Source organism: Pimephales promelas, chromosome 17, assembly GCF_988280905.1.
Source record: "Pimephales promelas chromosome 17, fPimPro1.hap1.1, whole genome shotgun sequence".
In the NCBI taxonomy this organism is placed as follows: domain Eukaryota; kingdom Metazoa; phylum Chordata; class Actinopteri; order Cypriniformes; family Leuciscidae; genus Pimephales; species Pimephales promelas.
In genome coordinates this window covers 33,409,443-33,429,477 of record NC_142785.1, presented here as the reverse complement: position 1 = coordinate 33,429,477, position 20,035 = coordinate 33,409,443, and the positions used below count along the sequence as shown (strand labels likewise).

The window sequence follows — 20,035 nt, the reverse complement described above, 5'->3', positions numbered from 1 at the left end:
CAAAAATATGAATTTGATAATAATCATAATTGTTTCTTGATCCTCATATTAGGTCATGTGACACTGCGGACTGGAGTAATGATGCGGTATATTTGCTTTAATATATTTCCCTGCTGTAGTGTAGTTCTCCTCGTGAGTCTCCGGAAATACTGTCTGACTGACTGGAGTGATCCGCATTCCAGCCCATCAGACCCCAGTTTGGAGCGAGTGAATTGGTTTTTCTGGCTGTGAGTGTGAGCTGGAGTGGAAATATATAATGGTGACGTGATCACGCTGTGTTTGTCTCAGAGATTGGGTGAGGTAACTGGGAAAGTGTTCATCATCTCTTCTTCCAGTTAATGCTCCAGATCTGCGTGCTGCACATTCTGCTCTCTGGAATGGAAGGAATGTGTTTCCCGCCACGTTTAGCGGCGCTCGCTCTCTCTTACTGTGTGTGTGTGTGTGTGTGTGTGTGTGTCTTTATGGAGGAAGAGTGTTTTGAGAGGCTGGACACACAACTGAACTAAAGCATTACACAGCAGACGTGTGTGTGTGTGTGTGTGTGTTGATTTTTTTTGGTTTGTTTGTTTTTATTTACACTGTCTTGAGATATGAACGTGTGTGTGTGTTTATGGAGGAAGAGTGTTTTGAGGCTGGGCACACGCATCAGTGAACAAAAGCAGTACAGTGTGTCTGATTTTTTTATTTTTATTTACAAAAATAAATAAAGTGGCCCGTGGTATCCTTTGATTTGGCCCGCCATACCGTCCGGGGAGAGGGGATTTCTTTAAAATGCAAAACTTTACAAATAAAACTGCATTAGTTAATCAGATTGAAGTTGTTTTATATTTATTTTAAATATTATAAAATAAATAAACCCATAGCAACTTTAATGTAATACCGTTTGATTTATGATGCAAAATTTACTTTTGGCCCACGGCCCACAATCAAGTTTGATTTTTGGCCCTTCGTAGGAAAAAGTTTGGGTCTTGAGGTATGAATGTATGTGTGTGTGTGTGTGTGTGTCTGTATGTGTCTTTATGGTGGAATAATATTTTGAGGCTGGACACACATGAGTGAACAAAAGCAGGACACAGCAGACGTGTGTGTGTGTGTGTGTTGATTTTTTATTTTTATTATTTTTTTTATTCACACTTTCTTGAACATCTGCATGCGTGTGTGTGTGCATGTGCATGCTTTTTTTTGTTTTGTTTTTATTTATACTGTCTTGAGTTGATGTCACGTGTGCTTAGTATTATTTATTTTACTCACTTATTTTTAATTGGACGATTTGTGCACGGAAAAAAAAAATATTTTCATGATTTGTTATCACAACATTTTTTCTTTTGTCAAATCAACTTAAATAATTTATTTAGTTCAGATAACTTATTATTTTGAGTTTCTGATGATTAAATTAATCTCCTTCATTGTATTAACTCACTTTTCCCAGTTCAATCAACTTCAAATTTTAAGGCAACCAGGTTACTTACTTTTTTTTTTAAGGTAAACCAACAATATTTTTTACAGTGTGTGTATTCGGCTACAAATCTACTTTCATCAATCTAAGAAGTAAATGTTGAAGATCTTTAAAAACGAATGTAGTCGTGTGTGTGTGCAGATGTTTGGGTCCGTCTGTATGCTGATGCACGCTTGCTCATGTTTGTGCATGTATGAGTGTGTGTGTGTTCATGCTTATGAATACAGGACTACACTAGAAGAAAAGGTTCTATATAGAACCTTAAAAGGTTCTATCAGCGCTACGTATTCGGAACCCCTAAAAGGTTCTATACACTCTTAAAAAAAACAGTTCTTCTGGGTTCTATATAGAACCCTGGGGTTCCGTACTTGGCCAATAGAACCTTTTACCAAAAAAAAATGGTTCTACATAGAACCATTTTGGAGTTCCATATATGAAGCGGGGGATGGAACCATTTCTGGTTCTAAATAGAACCATTTCTTCTCTTCATGCAGCATCATGAGCTGAACGGCTCTTTCTCGTTCCTCTGTCTGTGGATGTTCTCTAAATCATTGACCGTCATGCATCTTCTGTAATTTGATTGAATGGCAGCATGGACATTCTGCTTAACATCTACACCTTTTGTTTTGAATGAAATAAAAAGGCACGTAGTTTTGCGCTGACCGAGGGAGTGTGTATGAGGACGGGTGAAGCATCGCTGTAATAACGGGAGTCTGGGATCTGGAGTGTATTCTCACCCTGTCGGAAGGAATGTGGGGATTTTGCTTCACGCGAGCCTCTTTATGGAGGAAGAGTGTTTTGAGAGGCTGGACACACACACACACACACATCAGTGAACAAATCCGGTACACATTAGATGAGTGTGTGTGTGTGTCTGTTGATTTTTTTTTGTTTTTATTTACACTGTCTTGAGAAATGAACGTGTGTGTGTGTGTGTGTGTGTGGAGAGACTCTATTCTTTACACATGTCTTCCAGGCGTTAGTCCTATCATGATACAGACGTGTGTGTGTGTGTGTGTGTGTGTGAGGCTCCCGTACCCTCAGTGTTCACAGGCTCTTGGGAGTGCAAGGCACAGCTGGTAGTGTTTATTGCAATTTTTTACAGTTTATACAATTTTATTTTATTGCATTTTATTTCTATGCAAAGCCAATTCTAATTACGGTGAGCGTTGATTAACGTAAACCCAGAGTTTTTATTTTACACATTTTATTTAGAGGGCTGTTTTTTTCTTATTTGATTGCACTTTATAGTTTTCAATTTTGATTTTATTGCATTTTATTTATCTATAATTTTGTGAAATTATTTTATTGAATTTTATCTTTATTTTATCTTTAACTCATTTTTTGTTGAGGGCACTTTTTATTGGTGGACTATTATTATTATTTATTTATTTATTTATTTATTTTTTGGCCACGAAGTGAGGTTTTATCAGATTAAATAATTTCAAGTTCTAGTTATTTTTTATTGCCAGAATGGTAAAGTATAGCTAATTAACTGTATTTTATTTATTTGTAATTTTGTGAAATAATTTTATTGAATTTTATCTTTAACTCATTTTTTTGTTGAGGTGGATTTATTTTATTTTATTTATTTATTTTATTTATTTTTCAATTAATTTTTGCAAACTCTACTTAAAAAAAATAAATAAAAAAACGTAATGGATGGCCACGAAGTGAGGTTTTATCAGATTAGATCATTTCTAGTTGCCAGTATGGTAAAGTATAGCTAACTCGTTGAGTGTGTGTGTGTGTGTGATGGATGTATTTTTGCAGTTGTTGAGTCAGGCTATGCGTGATCTTGCAGATCTTTCTCTTCGTTTTTGAACTGTAAATGTTCCCATGCAGGAATGAGTTTGAGCAGTTTCGTTTGCTGATGATGAACTGAAGCATCTGGGTTCGAGTTTGAGACGTTAGCATCAGGCCCCTGTTCAGGGTGAAGTCTTACCCATGACCTTTGACCTTTGAGGGTTTCAGCTACACACTTTGGCCTGCTCATTCATAAATCCTTTGTCACCCTGGAGATTCCTGTGCATTGTTCCTCTGTTAAACCTTTGGCATATATTATAACTGTGAGGTACGGCGCGTCTGATTGGCTGATGCGCTCTTGAACCCCCCAGTGTCTTTGACCTCCTCAAGTTTTGACTTTACTTTGCAAGACTGTTGAATGAAAGCAGTTGAAGATCTGAGATAATGTGTGTGATCACACTAACCGTTTTGGAGTGTGTGTGTGTGTATATATATATATATATATATATATTAGGGCTGTGTAAAAATTAATTGCGATTAATCGCATCCAAAATAAAAGTCTGTGTTTACATAATATATTTGTGTGTGCTGTATATAATTATTTTGTATATATAAATACACACACATGCATGTATATATTTAGAAAATGTGTTATTCATATATAAAATTATTTTATTATGTATTTATATATATATATATATATATATATATATACAGAATTTAAGCGCAAATAATTCTTAAATATATACATGCATGCATAGGTATTTATATATACAAAATAATTATACACAGCACACACAAATATATTATGTAAACACAGACTTTTATTTTGGATGCGATTAATTTTTGCACAGCCCTAATATATATACATGCATATGACGTTTACGTTCACTACTGGGATCAGATCACCTCAGTGTTTTATTCATATTTATCTGTAGAGAGGATTTTCACATCATAAAGCCAAACAAACATCTGTCCATAATAGTTTTACCTTTGATTATTTCATTAATCCGCTGCTGCCAGAATGTTCAAGATTACAGTATTACTCATGTCAGTTTGTTTTATGCATTGAATTTTGATGCATCATTATAACTGTATGTGGTGAAATGTCTCGTGTGTGTGTTTGTTTAATACTTCAACAGAGAAAGCAGGCATGTAAACACCAACGCTTCTGTCTGTGCATTTTATTTATCACTCGCACTAAAATGGAGAGCAGAGTGAGTGTGTGAAAGGCAGAGGGACGCGGCTGGATTGCATTGTGATCAATTTGTTTCCAGAGTGTTCTGTCCCGATTTGACCCGTTTGTAGAGAATCAATCACTGAAAGTACAACGCTAGCCAAGTTAAAGCTTAATAACCATCATGAAAAGTGTGTAATCATCATCTTTTATTACAGAACAGGGCTTTGAGCAATAGACTGGGTAAATGAGCAGGTATTGTGTGTTTGGTCTCTGGCTGTGCCTGTAATAATTTGCCTTTTTATGCTCTGCAGTGTCTTTTGTTAGGGCAGTTTGAGTAAAGACTAAAAATTGCGGCTAATTAATCTCCCGTCGCCTGCATAAATTACTCACCCTGATCCCATTGTTAAAAGTGCATTCATTTTTGAAAACGACTTCAGCTCTAGTTTGCCCCGTGAGATGAGATGGAGTGTTTTTTTCTTATGCATAATTGATCTTGTATGCGAGGCGGATCAGCGTGTAACTTTAATATGGTTGTTTAATCATCATTAGAGTTTCCCCTGAATGTAAAAGTGTGCCGAATTAATGTTAGATCTGTATAGCTCAAGTGTACTTGGTACAAATGGTACGTTGCTCCGATTCTCACCATAATTGAAGTTATCGAATTCGTTCTCGAATACCTCGCGAATAAATTTTACGTAACGCTTGCAAAAACAGACATAAGGCTGTATCTTCGCATCGCTTTATCGTATTTAGACCAAACTTGGTGCATGTCATCACAAGCATGACCTGAGGCTACATGCTGCGTTTCGGCTCAGCGCCACCTACTGGTCCGGAGAAATGAAAAATTTCTCCTGGGCGTCATGCCGAGTCGACCGATATCCAATTTACCCAAATCGGTCTGTCGGCCATTTTGAATGATGTGCTAAAATGCCGTATTTTTTGAAAGCATTGTTTGAAAGCATACGATGCCCTGAAGGAGCCTGAGAAGTTTCAAACAGCGCCACCTAGTGGTAAAATGAAATTTTCAAACGCTTATAACTCTGACTGTGGTTGACTTATTTTAACGGGAGTCACATCTTTGGGTTCCTGAATCGTTGCCGAGTTCAACGATACCAGTCTTGCCAGGCTCCGATATCTTCGAAACCGTTGGTCCGATCGAGACGAAACCACCGTCAGAAGTTTGGAAACATAGGCCGCTGGATATACGCCAGTGGTGTAGTGTAGGGTATACGCAGGTATACAGCCATTTTTGCTCATACGGTTTGTCCAAAAATCATAAAAGTGCTCTTGTCTTTGTCCTGGGCGTCACGCCGAGTCGACCGATATCCAATTTACCCAGATCGGCCATTTTGTCTGTCGGCCATTTTGAATTATGTGCTAAAATGCTGTATTTTTTGAAAGCATTAACAAATTGTTACGAAACTCGGTATGGGTCATCAGTACGATGCCTGAAGGAGCCTGAGAAGTTTCAAACAGCGCCACCTAGTGGTAAAATGAAATTTTCAAACGCTTATAACTCTGACTGTGGTTGACTTGTTTTAACGGGAGTCACATCTTTGGGTTCCTGAATCGTTGCCGAGTCCAACGATACCAGTCTTGCCAGGCTCCGATATCTTCGAAACCGTTAGTCCGATCGAGACGAAACCACCGTCAGAAGTTTGGAAACATAGGTCGCTGGATATACGCCAATGCCCAAATGCAAAAATATTGATTGTAAGGGGTAGTAAAATTCAATCAAAGTCACCTGTCAGTCATTTTTTATGTGTTTTTTTTATGCTCCGAAGCGAATTGAGATATTTTCTTCTAGGGGTGTGGTAGGGATTGGGTAAGGACTACATTTTGGGGTTCACCGTGATTTTGCCAAGTAAGACATGTTCCTGGATTAACATTCCTGTCCTTACCCAATCCCTACCCATAACTTTTCCCTGAAATCAGAGGGTAATGAAAGGTGAATAGCACTGATGTGTAAGTACTTCACTAAACTTGACATAAACTATAAACTTGTCCCTCAACTCTGATTGGTTGATTGGAAAGTTAACACTGACGTTGATCCAGGAACATGTGGTACTTCAGGTATTGACTTGACCGTTGGTTATTCACGGCTCTGGTTTGTGTCTGTCGGCAGATCAAGAGCTGTAAAGGTGAGCCGGAGATCCAGGCGCTGACGCTGAAGAGTTTGCTGTATCTGGAGCGCTACATGTACCTGATCCTCTTCAATACGTACCTGCACCTGGAGAAGAGAGACTCGTGGCAGCGCTCCTTCAGCCAGTGGATGCTACAGGTCAGATCACAACAACTGAAATCCCGCCAGAAATCCTTTTTTACGAATATGTAAATATGATGAATAGCTCTCTCCTATTTCATGTTGCTGCTTAAAAGTTTACGTTGAAAAGCAAAAGGCTGTTGATAAATAAGTCTACCGTGCATTTGCACCAGTTCATCATGAAACTCACTGCTGTTTTGCCAATGGAGTGCCGAAGTGATGACGTCACTTTGTAGGACAACCGCAAAAAATAAAAAAATTTGGAAAATCGCAAAAAATAAGATCTGTGTTTAACAAAGAGTTGTCACCCTTACACGTTTTGTCTAGCAAGATAATCTTTACAAGTTAATCCAAAATGTATATATAAAGATTTTAAAAAACACAATAAAGTTTAAAAAACCACAAGCATGGTTATAACTGTGTGTTTTATGTCATAGATCAAAACGTGAACATATTTAGAGGCTTTGTTCACCACAGACCTTATTTCAGGTGATTTAGCAAAAACCCGTTCAAAAATCCCATAGGCTTTAGAGCGAGGGAACCGTAATGCTAAAATGCTAACTCACTTCCGCGTTTTGGCCTACAGGGTGACGTCGTAAATTCGGCACTCTATAGTACTGAACTATACTTGATATGGTTTTGTCTGTGATGTGCAATTAAGCCAAATTAATATTTCATGTTGCAGCAGTTAGTTTATTATTAGGGGCCGAGCACCGTATCCGTTCGTCGTCGTCTTCTGCTGCTTTTTAGTCTATGGTAGACCATTGAAGCATTTGGTAAAAAGTTGTGAAATTTGGTACACTGATAAAGGACAGTCCCAGCATTCACTAACAGTCTCTAACCCAATCCCTCTAGCGCCACCCACTGTCCAAATATTGCACATACGGTTTTGAAACTTTTGAACCGTAAAGGCTCAAAATTCCTCCTAAACCGTTGCTCCAGTTTTCACAAATTTAACCAGATTATCTTCAGACCATGCTGACGAAAAAAGTTAATTAGTCAAACCGTTCTCGAATAACTCAACGAAGAGCACGCCAAAATGAACGTGAGGCAGTATCTCCACAATGCTTTAGCGTATTCTGACCTTACTTGGTGTTTGACAACCATGACTTGAGAGGATCTGCACAGTTTCAGCACAGCGCCACCCAGTGGTCAGGAGATAATTTTTGCATATTACTTTGGCCAAAAAATAACAAAACGCGCCTCTTTAGTTTCGATGCTGCGTGAAGAGTTGAACGATTCACAATTTTCCAATGTCAGCCATTTTGAATTTTATTTCAAATACTATACAATGCATTGGCGTATCGTTACAAAACTCTGCACCATTCCCCGATGTACTTAGTTTATAGACAGCGCCATCTTGTGGTGTTAAATCCATGAAATTAAAAAAAAATGCTAAAAGCTTTTAATTAATTTTGTCTATTGTAATGAAATCCTTGGGTCATGCTGTGAACATAGAAACCCATTTTCCCATAATCGACCAACATTTTGATGTTCATTAAAAACCTACTTTTTCGATCTCCTCCTAGACCGTTTGTCCCATTTACACCAAATTAGAGTCGGATCATCTTCAGACCATGCAAAAAGTTACAGATTTTGTGTCGATAAACGAAATGAATGTCAAACTGCATCTGAGGCTGTAAGGGAAATCCAACACTGACCACACCAGATCGAATTTAGTGTCAGCGCCACCTATTGGTCAAAAGTAATAAGCAATTATGTCACATTTCGAGTGATTGTATTAATAGACATTCCATCATTTTGCTTAAAATAGTCTTCAGTTGCTCTGATGCTCTCTTGATTATTAGCTCCCTATTAGTTTTTTTTATTATTTTTTTTATTATTTTGTATTTATAAATACACACACATGCATGTATATATTTAAGAAAATGTGTTATATATATATATATATATATATATAAAATATAAATATTTATGTATACAATATATACATGCACATATTTTTTAATATATATATACATGCATGTGTGTGGATTTATAAATACAAAATAATTATGTGCAGTACACACACAAACTTGTATTGTGGATGTGATTAATGGCGATTAATCGTTGCCCAGCACTAATGAATAGTCAGTTTGCTGTGAGTTTTTTTTTAACAACATTGCTTATTTAAACCTCAAATACAGAGCAAATGCTTCTCCAAATGAAGAGTTCAGATGCAAAAGCCTCTAAATGCCATTTGAAATTTTCTTCTTTAATGATGATTTTTATCAAACTTGTATATTTAAGTTCAGTAATTTCACTTAAATGGCAATGATAATTACCTATTAATTGTTATTTAAGTGAAATTACTGAACTTAAATATACAAGTTTGATAAAAATCATCATTAAAGAAGAAAATTTCAAATGGCATTTAGAGGCTTTTGCATCTGAACTCTTCAAATGTACAATAAATGTTGTATATGTTATCACCACTCCAAGAGTTGATCTTGCTTCAACTTTAAACTTGCCAAACCTCAGTGAAGTGTAACTGTTGTCATGCGTTGTGTGCATTTGTCCAGCTGAAGCTCCTCTTGTCTGTTTTGTGGTGATTTCTGTTCTCCCGTGTGAATCTGTGCTTGTCGAGCCGTAGCCGTCACTTCATTTGGACTCGTACCCTGGAATTTACAAGTTTATTCTAGCATCATCGAGGCCGCTGATTCACACGTCGGGTTTCTCGAGGTCGGTGTGTGTGTGTGTGTGTGTGTGTGTGTTGAGGCCAGCTGCGGCTCTCGGTAAAGTCTGGAATTTACTGCCATTCCAAACAAATGAGTGTTTCCCCCCTGCGCAGAACAGTGTGATTTTCCCTGATGCTTTATATACCCATACAGCCCTGCAGACCGCGACGCATGAAGAGCTGAAAGAGCACAGTTGTTGAGTTTTGTTTTGGTTGAGAAGAATTTATCTGCAGAAACATAGGAAACTAAACTAATCTAGAGCAATCTCTGATTAACTCATCAGTCAACATCACTGTCACGTCACACAAGTGAACATCCGGCCTGATTTTTTTTGCCTATCTCTGTCCAATCGATAATCCCAGTCTGGATTCTGGCTCTGACCCCGTTGATGCGAGTATAGCCGAGAGTCCGGCGCGTGTGAGAGGAATGTTCTGGATTAAATACAACATCCACATGTTGTCCATTAACACTGGAAATCTAAGATGTAGAAAAGAAAAGAAAACCCTTTGAATACTGTGTAAGTCAGAAAGTATACAATAGCATTTTGAAATATGATTTTTCCTTTAAACAGTTACTTGAAATAAAATACTTTTTTAACTGAAACTAAAATAAAACCTTTTTTAATGAAACTCCAACTTATTAAATATTATTGTTGTATACATGTATATATTATAATCTATTATTATAGAGCTCAAACTAATTTGCAAACGCAACATTTCTCGTTTAAATTAATGTACTAAAATTAATTACTTTAAATTACTTTAGTACAGTTACTTTAAATAAAATATTTTTTAACTGAAACTAAAATAAAACCTTTTTTAATGAAACTCCAACTTATTAAATATTATATATTATTGTTGTATACATGTATATATTAGAGCTCAAACTAATTTGCAAACGCAACATTTCTCGTTTAAATTGATGCTCTAAAATAACTAAAATGAAAATTAATAGACGCATATTTTAACCCTAAAACAGTATTCTGGACAAATGTGGGCAAAATAGTTTTGATTTATTTTTAAAAAAAATACTTCCCTTGATCTGAGCGGTACAAGACTTGGCTACTTTTCCTAAGTTTGCCTCCTGAACACACACAATTTTTTTTTTTTACTAAATTCTACACACTCTTTAATCTTGCAATTGGGTCAAATGGGCACCCATAGAAATTAATGGAAAAAACTGTAATTTAGAGCATTCTAAAATAAGCCAAAATCACTTCATCTTTAGGTTTTAGCTCTAAGAACTTATTGGAATGATATTTTAATGTAGTTAAAAAAAATTCCAAAAATAAAACATAAAAATAAGCATAATTTACATAGAAAATATGGTACTTTTTGAAGAAAATAAATTCTAAAATACCCCCAAAATAAAAAAACACACCGTAAATGGATAGACAAAACTTTATCGAAGACACTGATATAACATTAGGATCACATTTGTCCACAATTACAGGATTAAGGGCTAGAAAGTGATTACGGTTTGAGGGTTAAAACGAATAAAATGACAACAACAACAATTATTACAACTTATAGCAGGATATTTTTAATAAAGACCTATATTAATGGTTAAATAAACCCGAAAGCTACAAATGTTGTTCGTTGAGCTCAATTTGGGATGGACGATATGTCAAAAATGTTCTATTATTCCTCATGAAGTTATTATTTTTAATTTGGTTTAAATCGCATCTATGGGCTGATTTGATTCTGTTCCAGTCGATATTCCCCCTTTTTAAGCGATTCACAGAGACAGACAGACTGAACCCTGATGAAGTTCACGGAGTGTGTGTGTGTGTGTGTGTGGATCTTCTCAGTCTCTCAGTGCTTCAGATAAGAGCCAGTGTGCAGTGCAGCGATAAGACCTAATAAAGTCTCGTTCCAGTGACTCGAGGACGGCTGACCGATAACACGAGTCGAGAGTCGCTCAGTGTTGTCACGTCATTCCCTCAAGATAAACGGCTCTTATTGAATTATTGATCATTTATAAGTTGCTTTAGTTTAGATGGACGCTAAATGGATAATTCAGTGTTTTTTTAAGAAAGTTTGGCTGTTCTTGACATGTGATTATGATAGTCTAAAGACTGTTGATAGACTCAAGTTCAGTCTGGTTTATAAAAAGAAGTGCGTTGAGAATCATGAAATGTTCGTTTCTCTCCTTCAGCGACGTTCATCGTGTTGACCGGGTCATCAGTCCGCCGGGGTCAAAGGTCACTGCTTGTTTCTGACCCCTCTCTCAGTTACTCGGCATTGGCCACAACATTCGGAGGGTGTTTGAGGTCGATATAAGTGCCAATGTGCAGTTTGATTTACACATCTACATCAAGGTTAGGGTGGACAAATGATTATGAAGAGGAAAGGTCAGGATTTATTTATTTTTTACCTTAAAATGATCGTTCACCCCACAGATAAAAACAAATGTAGTGTAATGTCATTTCAACACTGTGTGACATGAATATTTTCTTCTGTGAAAGAAACTTAAGTACGGAGGCGTATTGCATTCATTCGAAGAAAAAAAATCTACCCTGTTTTTCTGTATTAACGAGTTAATTTTTCATGAGAGATTTTTTTTTGCTCTGTTTTTCTGAATTAACGAATTAATTTTTCATAGAAATTACTTTTTGCTCTGTTTTTCTGAATGAATGAGTTAATTTTTCATGAGAGAAAAAGTTTTTGCTCTGTTTTTCTGAATTAATGAGTTAATTTTTCATGAGAAAAAAAGTTTTTGCTCTGTTTTTCTGAATTAACGAATTATTTTTTTCATGGAAATTTCTTTTTGCTCTGTTTTTCTGAATTAATGAGTTAATTTTTCATGAGAAAAAAAGTTTTTGCTCTGTTCTTCTGAATTAACGAGTGAATTTTTTCATGAGAAGTTTTTTTTGCTCTGTTTTCTGAATGAATGAGTTAATTTTTCATGAGAGAATTTTTTTTTGCTCTGTTTTTCTGAATTAACGAGTTAATTTTTCTTGAGAAATTTTTTTTTTGCTCTGTTTTTCTGAATTAACGAGTTAATTTTTCATGGATTTTTTTTTTGCTCTGTTTTTCTGAATTAACGAGTTAATTTTTCTGTTTTTCTGAATTAACGAGTTAATTCAGAAAAACAGAGCAAAAACTTTATTTCTCATGAAAAATTAACTCATTAATTCAGAAAAACAGAGAATTTTTTTTCTCATGAAAAATTAACTCGTAATTCTGAGATAATTAACTTGTTAATTCAGCAAAACAGAGTAGATTTTCTTCTTCAAGTGAATGCAATACGCCTCCGTACTTAAGAAAGTATTTTGTTGCAATCATTCCACAATTTCCCAGCGAATGTTTAAGGTCATGTGATCAGTGTTTGAGGTGATATTCACACTGTATCAGTGTGTGTGTGTGTGTGTGTGTGTAGACAGGAGATTTACAGCTGCTAATATGGTGTGTTTGTCAGGATTTCTCCGGCTAAAGAGCAGCAGAGGATGATGGATGGTGTTCAGCGCTCATAACATCTGTCGTTTTACTGGAGCCGAGTGTTTGTCTGCGCTCTTTCCTCTTTGTGTCCAGTGTTTGTTACTTTTATAGCTGGCGGTGGGAGTCGATCCAGATCCCGTCCGCACCTGACGCAGGGAATCATGGGATCCAGCTGTGCGTCACAACGGAAACTCTCATTTATGATTCGACTGCAGATCTCAGAATGAAAAAAAACACACTAACCACATGTGAAGCAGAGAGAAACAATGGGTCAAAGTGATCGTTTTACGGACATGTTCATGATTAGGGCTGGGTAATAAAAATCGATTCTCATTTTTACGAACTGATATCGATTCTTAAATCTCCAGTCATACGAGTCACAGCGCCAAATAAACATGAATGAGCATCTGAAAGTGTGTTAAAGATACGTAGAGTACAACTTATCCAAATCCGGATCATGTCACATTGATTCGCTCAATCAGCGTTTCAACCGTGGAAAGACGTCAGTTAAACAGCTTGTAATCAATGTATCGTCATATTTACCTCAGAAAACCCACATAAACTCGTTAGTCAGCGAGAAAAAATAACTCTAATATATACACCATATTACATATGCATTATAATCTTAATGTTCTTCAATATTTAATGCATATTTGAATAAATCTGGCAAGTTTTTATGACAGCCACCATTTAAATGTTTATATTTCATATAATCTTCTTATTATAAAAATAAATAAAAGTGTAATTTAAGTGTTTGTATAGCAACAAAACAGTTCATTACTACCTTCATATTAGGCTAATGAAGTCTATAGGCTACAACTAGACTCCCATAGTTTACAGCATTAGTTAGAGATTTGATTTCCTTGAGAAAATTTGCCATTTATTGGAACTAATATCCAAAATAATCAATATTGAATCGAATCGAAATCTGAATCGAATCGAATTGCAAGCTTGTGAATCGAAATCGAATCGAATTGTAAAATTTGTGTCAATACCCAGCCCTATTGATGATATGCCGGTCAAATATCGCCTCTTATGCCTGGTTCAGATTACACGATTTTAGCCCAATTTCAGCACGATCCGGTTGACGTAGGGTGACGTGGGGATTCGTAAACGACAACGGGCGTTGTCGTATAGTGTGTCATAGTGGGCGACAACCTACGTCACGTCTGCGACGCTTCACGACATCCCGACAAAAAGACTAGCATGTTTAATTTTTTATTGAATTTAATTTTTTTAAGCTTTTCAGTACACAACTTTCAAAAATGGCGAACCGAAAGAGAGACGATGGTGCTAACGTTAAAACTAAAAGTAAAAATATATAAGAAAACAATATTTTCTCTTTGGAGGATAACCAGCCCGTACTGTCCTCTTCCAGCAATCCAGGAACGGGTCCTTGTCGGGTTTTCTTTCTTTTTTTACTTTTTTCTGACCACAGGACAGCCAATACAACAGATATGAAAACCTTTTCACAATATTCTATAATCTGTAAGCCATAATCATCAAAATTATAACAAATAAAGGCTTGAAATATCTCACTTTGCGTGTAATGAGTCTATATAATATATTAGTTTCACCTTACTGAAATAAATGAGCTTTTGCACCGTATTCTCATTTTCCGAGTTTCACCTGTTTGTCTATATAAGCTACTGTTACGGTGCTCTGTTGGATGGATGGACAGATATAAACAGATGATGGATGTATAGTTCAGAGGTTCAGGGTCGTGACCCCTGTAGTTTCTCTCTTCTCATTCTGTGGCCTTGACTTTTTCAGCGAGTTTTACCAGCTCTTAAATCAACAGAGCCAAAGTAAACAGGCCTGCAGTCTCTCTTTATAGTGTGTGTGTGTGTGTGTGTGTGTGTTACCCCATCAGGACCAGATGTCACCAGTTTCGTCGGCCCGAACGACTCTCAGGGTCCCAGTACCGTTACCATACGGGTTGAATTGGCCACACTTGAATTAGCCTCTGACTGACAGGAAGAGGAATAGCACACAATCCAGTCCAATAATGAGTGTGTGTGTGTGTGTGTGTTTTGTGTTCAGGTGGCGTCTCAGGCTGGAGTTTATGAGCTGTTGAATCAGTTGGGCTTCTCGGAGTTTGAGGACCTGAGAGACTCAACTCTCTGTCGTCTCCGTCGCCGTTGGCAACAGCAAAACCGCCACGGGCTTCCGTTCAGAGGAGAGTTCATCTGAGAAACACTGATGACAGACGTGTTCGTTTCTCTCCTTCAGGACGACAGATGCTACTCAAAGCCCACTGTGAGGAACTGACCCGAGAACAGGAGCATGAGCGATCATCATGGCTCACCTGTGGATGCGCTTTTCCTCCTTTATCAATGTCATTTTCTCTCTCCGTACAGGTTTCTCACATCTACTATTAACCTATTTTTAATTTAACAGGACTCTTTTAATGTCTCGTGTAGCTTAGCGGATTATTTGACGCGCGTTTGCTTGTATAGTTCATTCACTCTGTTCTTTTTTTAACATTTGAAGGCTGCAGTAACTGTGATGTTTGTTTTATAAATGAGCGTTTTTCATGATGAAGACTTTCATAATGGCAGTCTCCATTAAAACTCTTTGGTAACAGGAATGTGTTTGTTTGCTGACTTCTGAAACCGTGACTATTCCTTTAAGATCCTATCAATTACTTAATTTTTTGACTGTATAGTGAGTATTATGAGGGTTATCATCAAAAAACATTTTCACTACTTAAAAATAAACATTAACTATTTTATATATATATATATATATATATATATATATATTTCTCATTTTCATGAAAAGCAAATAAAAATTACAAAAATTTTAAAAATGTAATAAAATCTCATTTATAATCTAAACAAAATGTCTAGTACTAAAATAAGTTTGCTAGAAGATTATAAATGACAGTATATTGAGGGTTATATATGAGGGTTATCAAAAACAGTTTCAATACTTAAGAAAAATAAACATTAACTATATATATATATATATATATATTTCTCATTTTCATGAAAAGCAAATAAAAATTACAAAAATGTGCAAAATTTTAATAAAATCTCATTTATAATCTAAACAAAATGTCTAGTACTAAAATAAGTTTGCTATAAGTTTTTATCACTTCTGTTATAAAAATAAAAGCATTATTATTCATGTCCATAAATTCATATCTAAAAGCATGTCTCTGCATGTAAACGGCTGTATTGAGATATTGAAGTGTTTGGCATCTGGAGGAGATCCTGCTTTGCATCATGGGAGGATTAGACTCTCATTAGAGGGGCTTCAGAGGCTTGTGGTTTTTAATTGTCTGTGGAAGAGACGGGGCGAGCACTCGCTGGCTGGCTTGAAATGGGGATTTTCTGTGACGTCTTCATGTGGTCGAGCTCGAATTATGAGCACAGGCAAAACATATGAGGCTCCATTCGATAGACAAAACACACACACACACGCGCGGTCAACAATAATGCCTTTTATTTACGAACAAGGACACCTTACAACAAAACAATTCAAGCATTAAAATGGGTTTTCACTTCTTTATTGCCATTTTGTGAACATCTTTTAGCGTAACTTACAAAAAAACTTAAACCCAAATTTGGGTTTAAAACCCAAAACAACCCAGCATTTTTTTGTGTATAATCTCTCAGTCAGATCTACACAGTCTCAAATATCGGCTGCTTAATCAAATTAGCAATTAGTGTTTGAAATATAGGATTAATATAGATCCGTTTTGCGAAAACACATTTATACGCTCTAAAAAATGCTGGGTTGTTTTAACCCAAATTTGGGTCAATAATGGACAAACCCAAATGTTGGGTTAAAAATGCAATTAAAAAATGCACAGTTGAAAGTGAAAGTTGCGTTTAAATTTGAAATTACATTTTTAACCCAACATTTGGGTTTGTCCATATTTGACCCGAGTTCAAACAACCCAGCATTGTTTAGAGTTTATATGAATCATACAAATAGAATCGTTTTGATGAATTGGAAAGCCATCCGATCTGTAAAAAACGGTCTATGAGACGGCGGGATCTCGTTCGCTCAAAGCTAGCTCGCTATTGCTAGCCTATATCTGAAAATAGGCTTCCCTATCTTTAATCAAATCAAGTGAAATGGCGAAACCCGACCGTTTTGAGGGATTCCCCACATCATGTGTTTGATCAAATGCAAGAAATCCCACAGATGCTCATAAAGAAGAGCTCAAACAAGACTGAGGAACTGGATGTGTGTGATAACGTTAAGCAGCAACTCATCTCAATCTTCCAACTCAGTTGCCAATTAGATTGCATAATAATGTCTGATTTATTTATTTGATTATTTTTTTACAAATTCCCAAGACCCTTATTTCCCTGACTCTGCCCGTGTGCTCTGCATGTTAATAAACGAGTATTGCTTCCAGAAACTCGCGTGTGATTTGTTTGTCCTGTGGTTTCAGTGGAACCATGAAAACCCCAAACTAAAGTGTGTGTGAGCGTCTGCTAAAGCTCGCGGTTTGTAAATATTTGCTGATACAAGTCGAGTAAACGCGCTCAGCCAATGACGAAACTCCTTCTGAAAGATCATGATAGTTACGGTTTGCATTTAGTGTATACACTCTAAAAAAATGCTGGGTTGTTTTAATCTAACTTTGGGTCAAATATGGACAAACCCAGCCATTGGGTTACATTTTTAAATTACATTTTTAACCCAACGTTTGGGTTTGTCCATATTTGACCCAAAGTTGGGTTAAAACAACCCAGCATTTTTAGAGTGTATTTGTTTTATTTCATCTTTTTTTTTTTTCAGATTAAATATTTCTTTAGTCTGGCTTCTTTTGATATCTTCAATATGTTTTCTTCATTTTTTAGTGATTGTATGTCTCAGTAAATCCTTATAAACTATATCTTACTAGGTCTAATGTTTTTATTGAATCTTTTTCTGTAAAACACTTACATTGATTTATTTGAAAAAATTGCTATAAATAAAATTAGCTTGCTTGCTTTTATTAAATTATCAAAACAGTTAGTTTAGTTGACGGCCAATACACCTTCTCAAAGAGCGTGATAGTTATCCACAAGTTATGCACATGAGTCTCCCAACGAGAGATTTTGTAAATTGCTTTTTTTTTTTTTTGTAAATAAGTGTGTTCAATAAAAAAACAAAAAAACAAAAAAAAAAAAAAAGTAAGCCATCCGGGAAAAAAAAAAAAAAAAGATAGTTATCCACAAGTTTCCGAGGGGCGCTCCTGTAAATAATAAAGTGGGTGAAACTTCCGGTGACGCGGCGGAAGTAGCATTCCAATGGTATTTTGTGTGTTAGCGAAGAGGCTAGCTGTTTTTCGGAGAATTATTTTACTATTTAAAGACGCAAATCTTTATGAGAGATGTCGTTACGGAGCTCAGGGACAACATGTTCGCGGTTGTATGTAGTATAACCGGACTAAATTAATTCAGTGGCTTAAACGTGATTGTTTTGAATAAACTCCAAAGCACAATGACTAAGTGTGTATTTTTTATTTTAATTGTTTGTCATCTCGCACAACTCTCTGTCACCATGCCTTGATGAGTATTGATTATTAATAATGTTATTATCAACTACTGCGGAGGGTACTGTTATTTCACCCTTTTGAATTTCGTTGAGGTTGTGTTCCCACATCGGATCGCTATAACTTGAATGACTGTCAACTGTTGAATGAACGAGTGTCAAGCTTGTCAAGTCGCGCTTTGTTTACTTCGAACCGGAAGTCGCGCCCCCTTTTGACGCAAGGCCTCATGGGGCGTAGGAAACTTGTGGATAGTTTCGAATTATATTATTTCAGCTTTTATTCCATTAGCGAAATAGTTTTAGTTTAGTTAATAACACTAACTCTGGTTGTAAAGCACAAGTGTGTATCTGAACGCCGGCTGTTTGAGAAGATCAGAAACGTGTTCCTGCGATCCCTCGTCCTGCACGCCGTGGATGAAGTCCATCTGAGGAAATGCCTTGTTCTCCTGCAGTGGCTTTGAAACACTGATACTCCAGATCTCTGATGATCTGCAGGTACGGAAGTTGTTAGGGGTTTAATCACATTGTGAGCCCTCTCAGATTAATGAAAATGAAACCAGAGCACCTCAGATTAAAGCGGCTCAGTGCCAGACGCCGTGTCCTCAGACTCCTGCTAACTTCACGTGTCTTTCAGCCTCGTCTTAAAGAGACAGTTCACCCTGAAATGAAAATTAAGCCATCATTTACTCACCCTGGTATTGTACTAATGCAGCATGCAAATCCTTCTTAATTTGGACTACAAAAAACACTTTATCTTCGAAAAAGAAGGGTGTACGGCATTTGAACGACATCAGGGTGAGTAAACTGTGATAGTGTGAGAAATAAATGATGGTTTGACTATGTCAGCATTGATTCCCCCTCATGCCATTGATTTTTGGATTAACACTTCCTGAAAGTAATGAAACATCCCCCTGTTCCTTTATCAGAATCATTCTGTGTGTGTAGAAGTGTGTGTGTCTCAGGATCCGGAAGGAGTGAACACACTGCTGTATCTACGAGTCGGACGATATGGCGGCCGGCTCTTTGAAACGTCTTCCAGATCCTGAGATCTTCTCCAAGCTGAAACTGGAGCCGGCGCTTCAGAACGAGTGGAACAAAGAGCAGCATTGAGAGGCGAGCGTTGCTGAACCTTCAGTGATCATTACAGCTTCTTCTGACACACTTTCACATTCACTCCGTTTGCTTTAACCGGATTCAGTGAACAAATCACTCGTTTAAAACTCAGAGCTTCATTTACATAATCAATTTACAGGAAATAAAGCCAGTTGTGTGTTTAAATTAACTTATTTGATTATTATACGCTCTAAACAATGCTGTGTTGTTTGAACCCAAATTTTGGTAAAATATGGACAAACCCAAATGTTGGGTTAAAAATTTTAAACTTTCACTTTCAACTGTACATTTTTTAAATTTCATTTTTAACCCAACATTTGGGTTCGTCCACATTTGACCCAAATTTGGGTTCAAACAACCCAGCATTTTTAGAGTGTATTAACTGTATAGTGTAAACATTAAAAGAGTGGTTTCATATCATGCTTTCACTTGAGTATTTTGTTTATTTATTTAGTTATTTTATTCATTTGTATTAAGCGAGGCATGATTGAAGATGGGCCATTGAATTATTACACAAACTCTAAAAAATGACAATTTTGGGTCAAATATGGACAAACCCAGCTGTTGGGTTAAATCTATAAATTCTTTTTTTTTAATCCAACAATTGGGTTTGTCCATATTTGACCCAAAATTGGGTTAAAACAACCCAGCATTTTTTAT

At 36.4% G+C, this 20,035-nt stretch overlaps 1 protein-coding gene across 3 annotated transcripts in view; it reads left to right on the top strand.

Annotated features, from left to right (window-relative positions):
- The window catches only part of pald1a (phosphatase domain containing paladin 1a), a 67,919-nt gene extending 52,566 nt beyond the window's left edge, over positions 1 to 15,353 (top strand). For all 3 annotated transcript variants that reach the window (XM_039650770.2, XM_089122430.1, XM_089122429.1), the window contains exons 19-20: positions 6,508 to 6,663; positions 14,807 to 15,353. In XM_039650770.2, the coding sequence (XP_039506704.2) occupies positions 6,508 to 6,663; positions 14,807 to 14,956 (306 nt within the window). In that variant the 3' untranslated portion in view covers positions 14,957 to 15,353. The remainder of the gene's footprint in view (positions 1 to 6,507; positions 6,664 to 14,806) is intronic.
- The last annotated feature ends 4,682 nt before the right edge of the window (positions 15,354 to 20,035 follow it).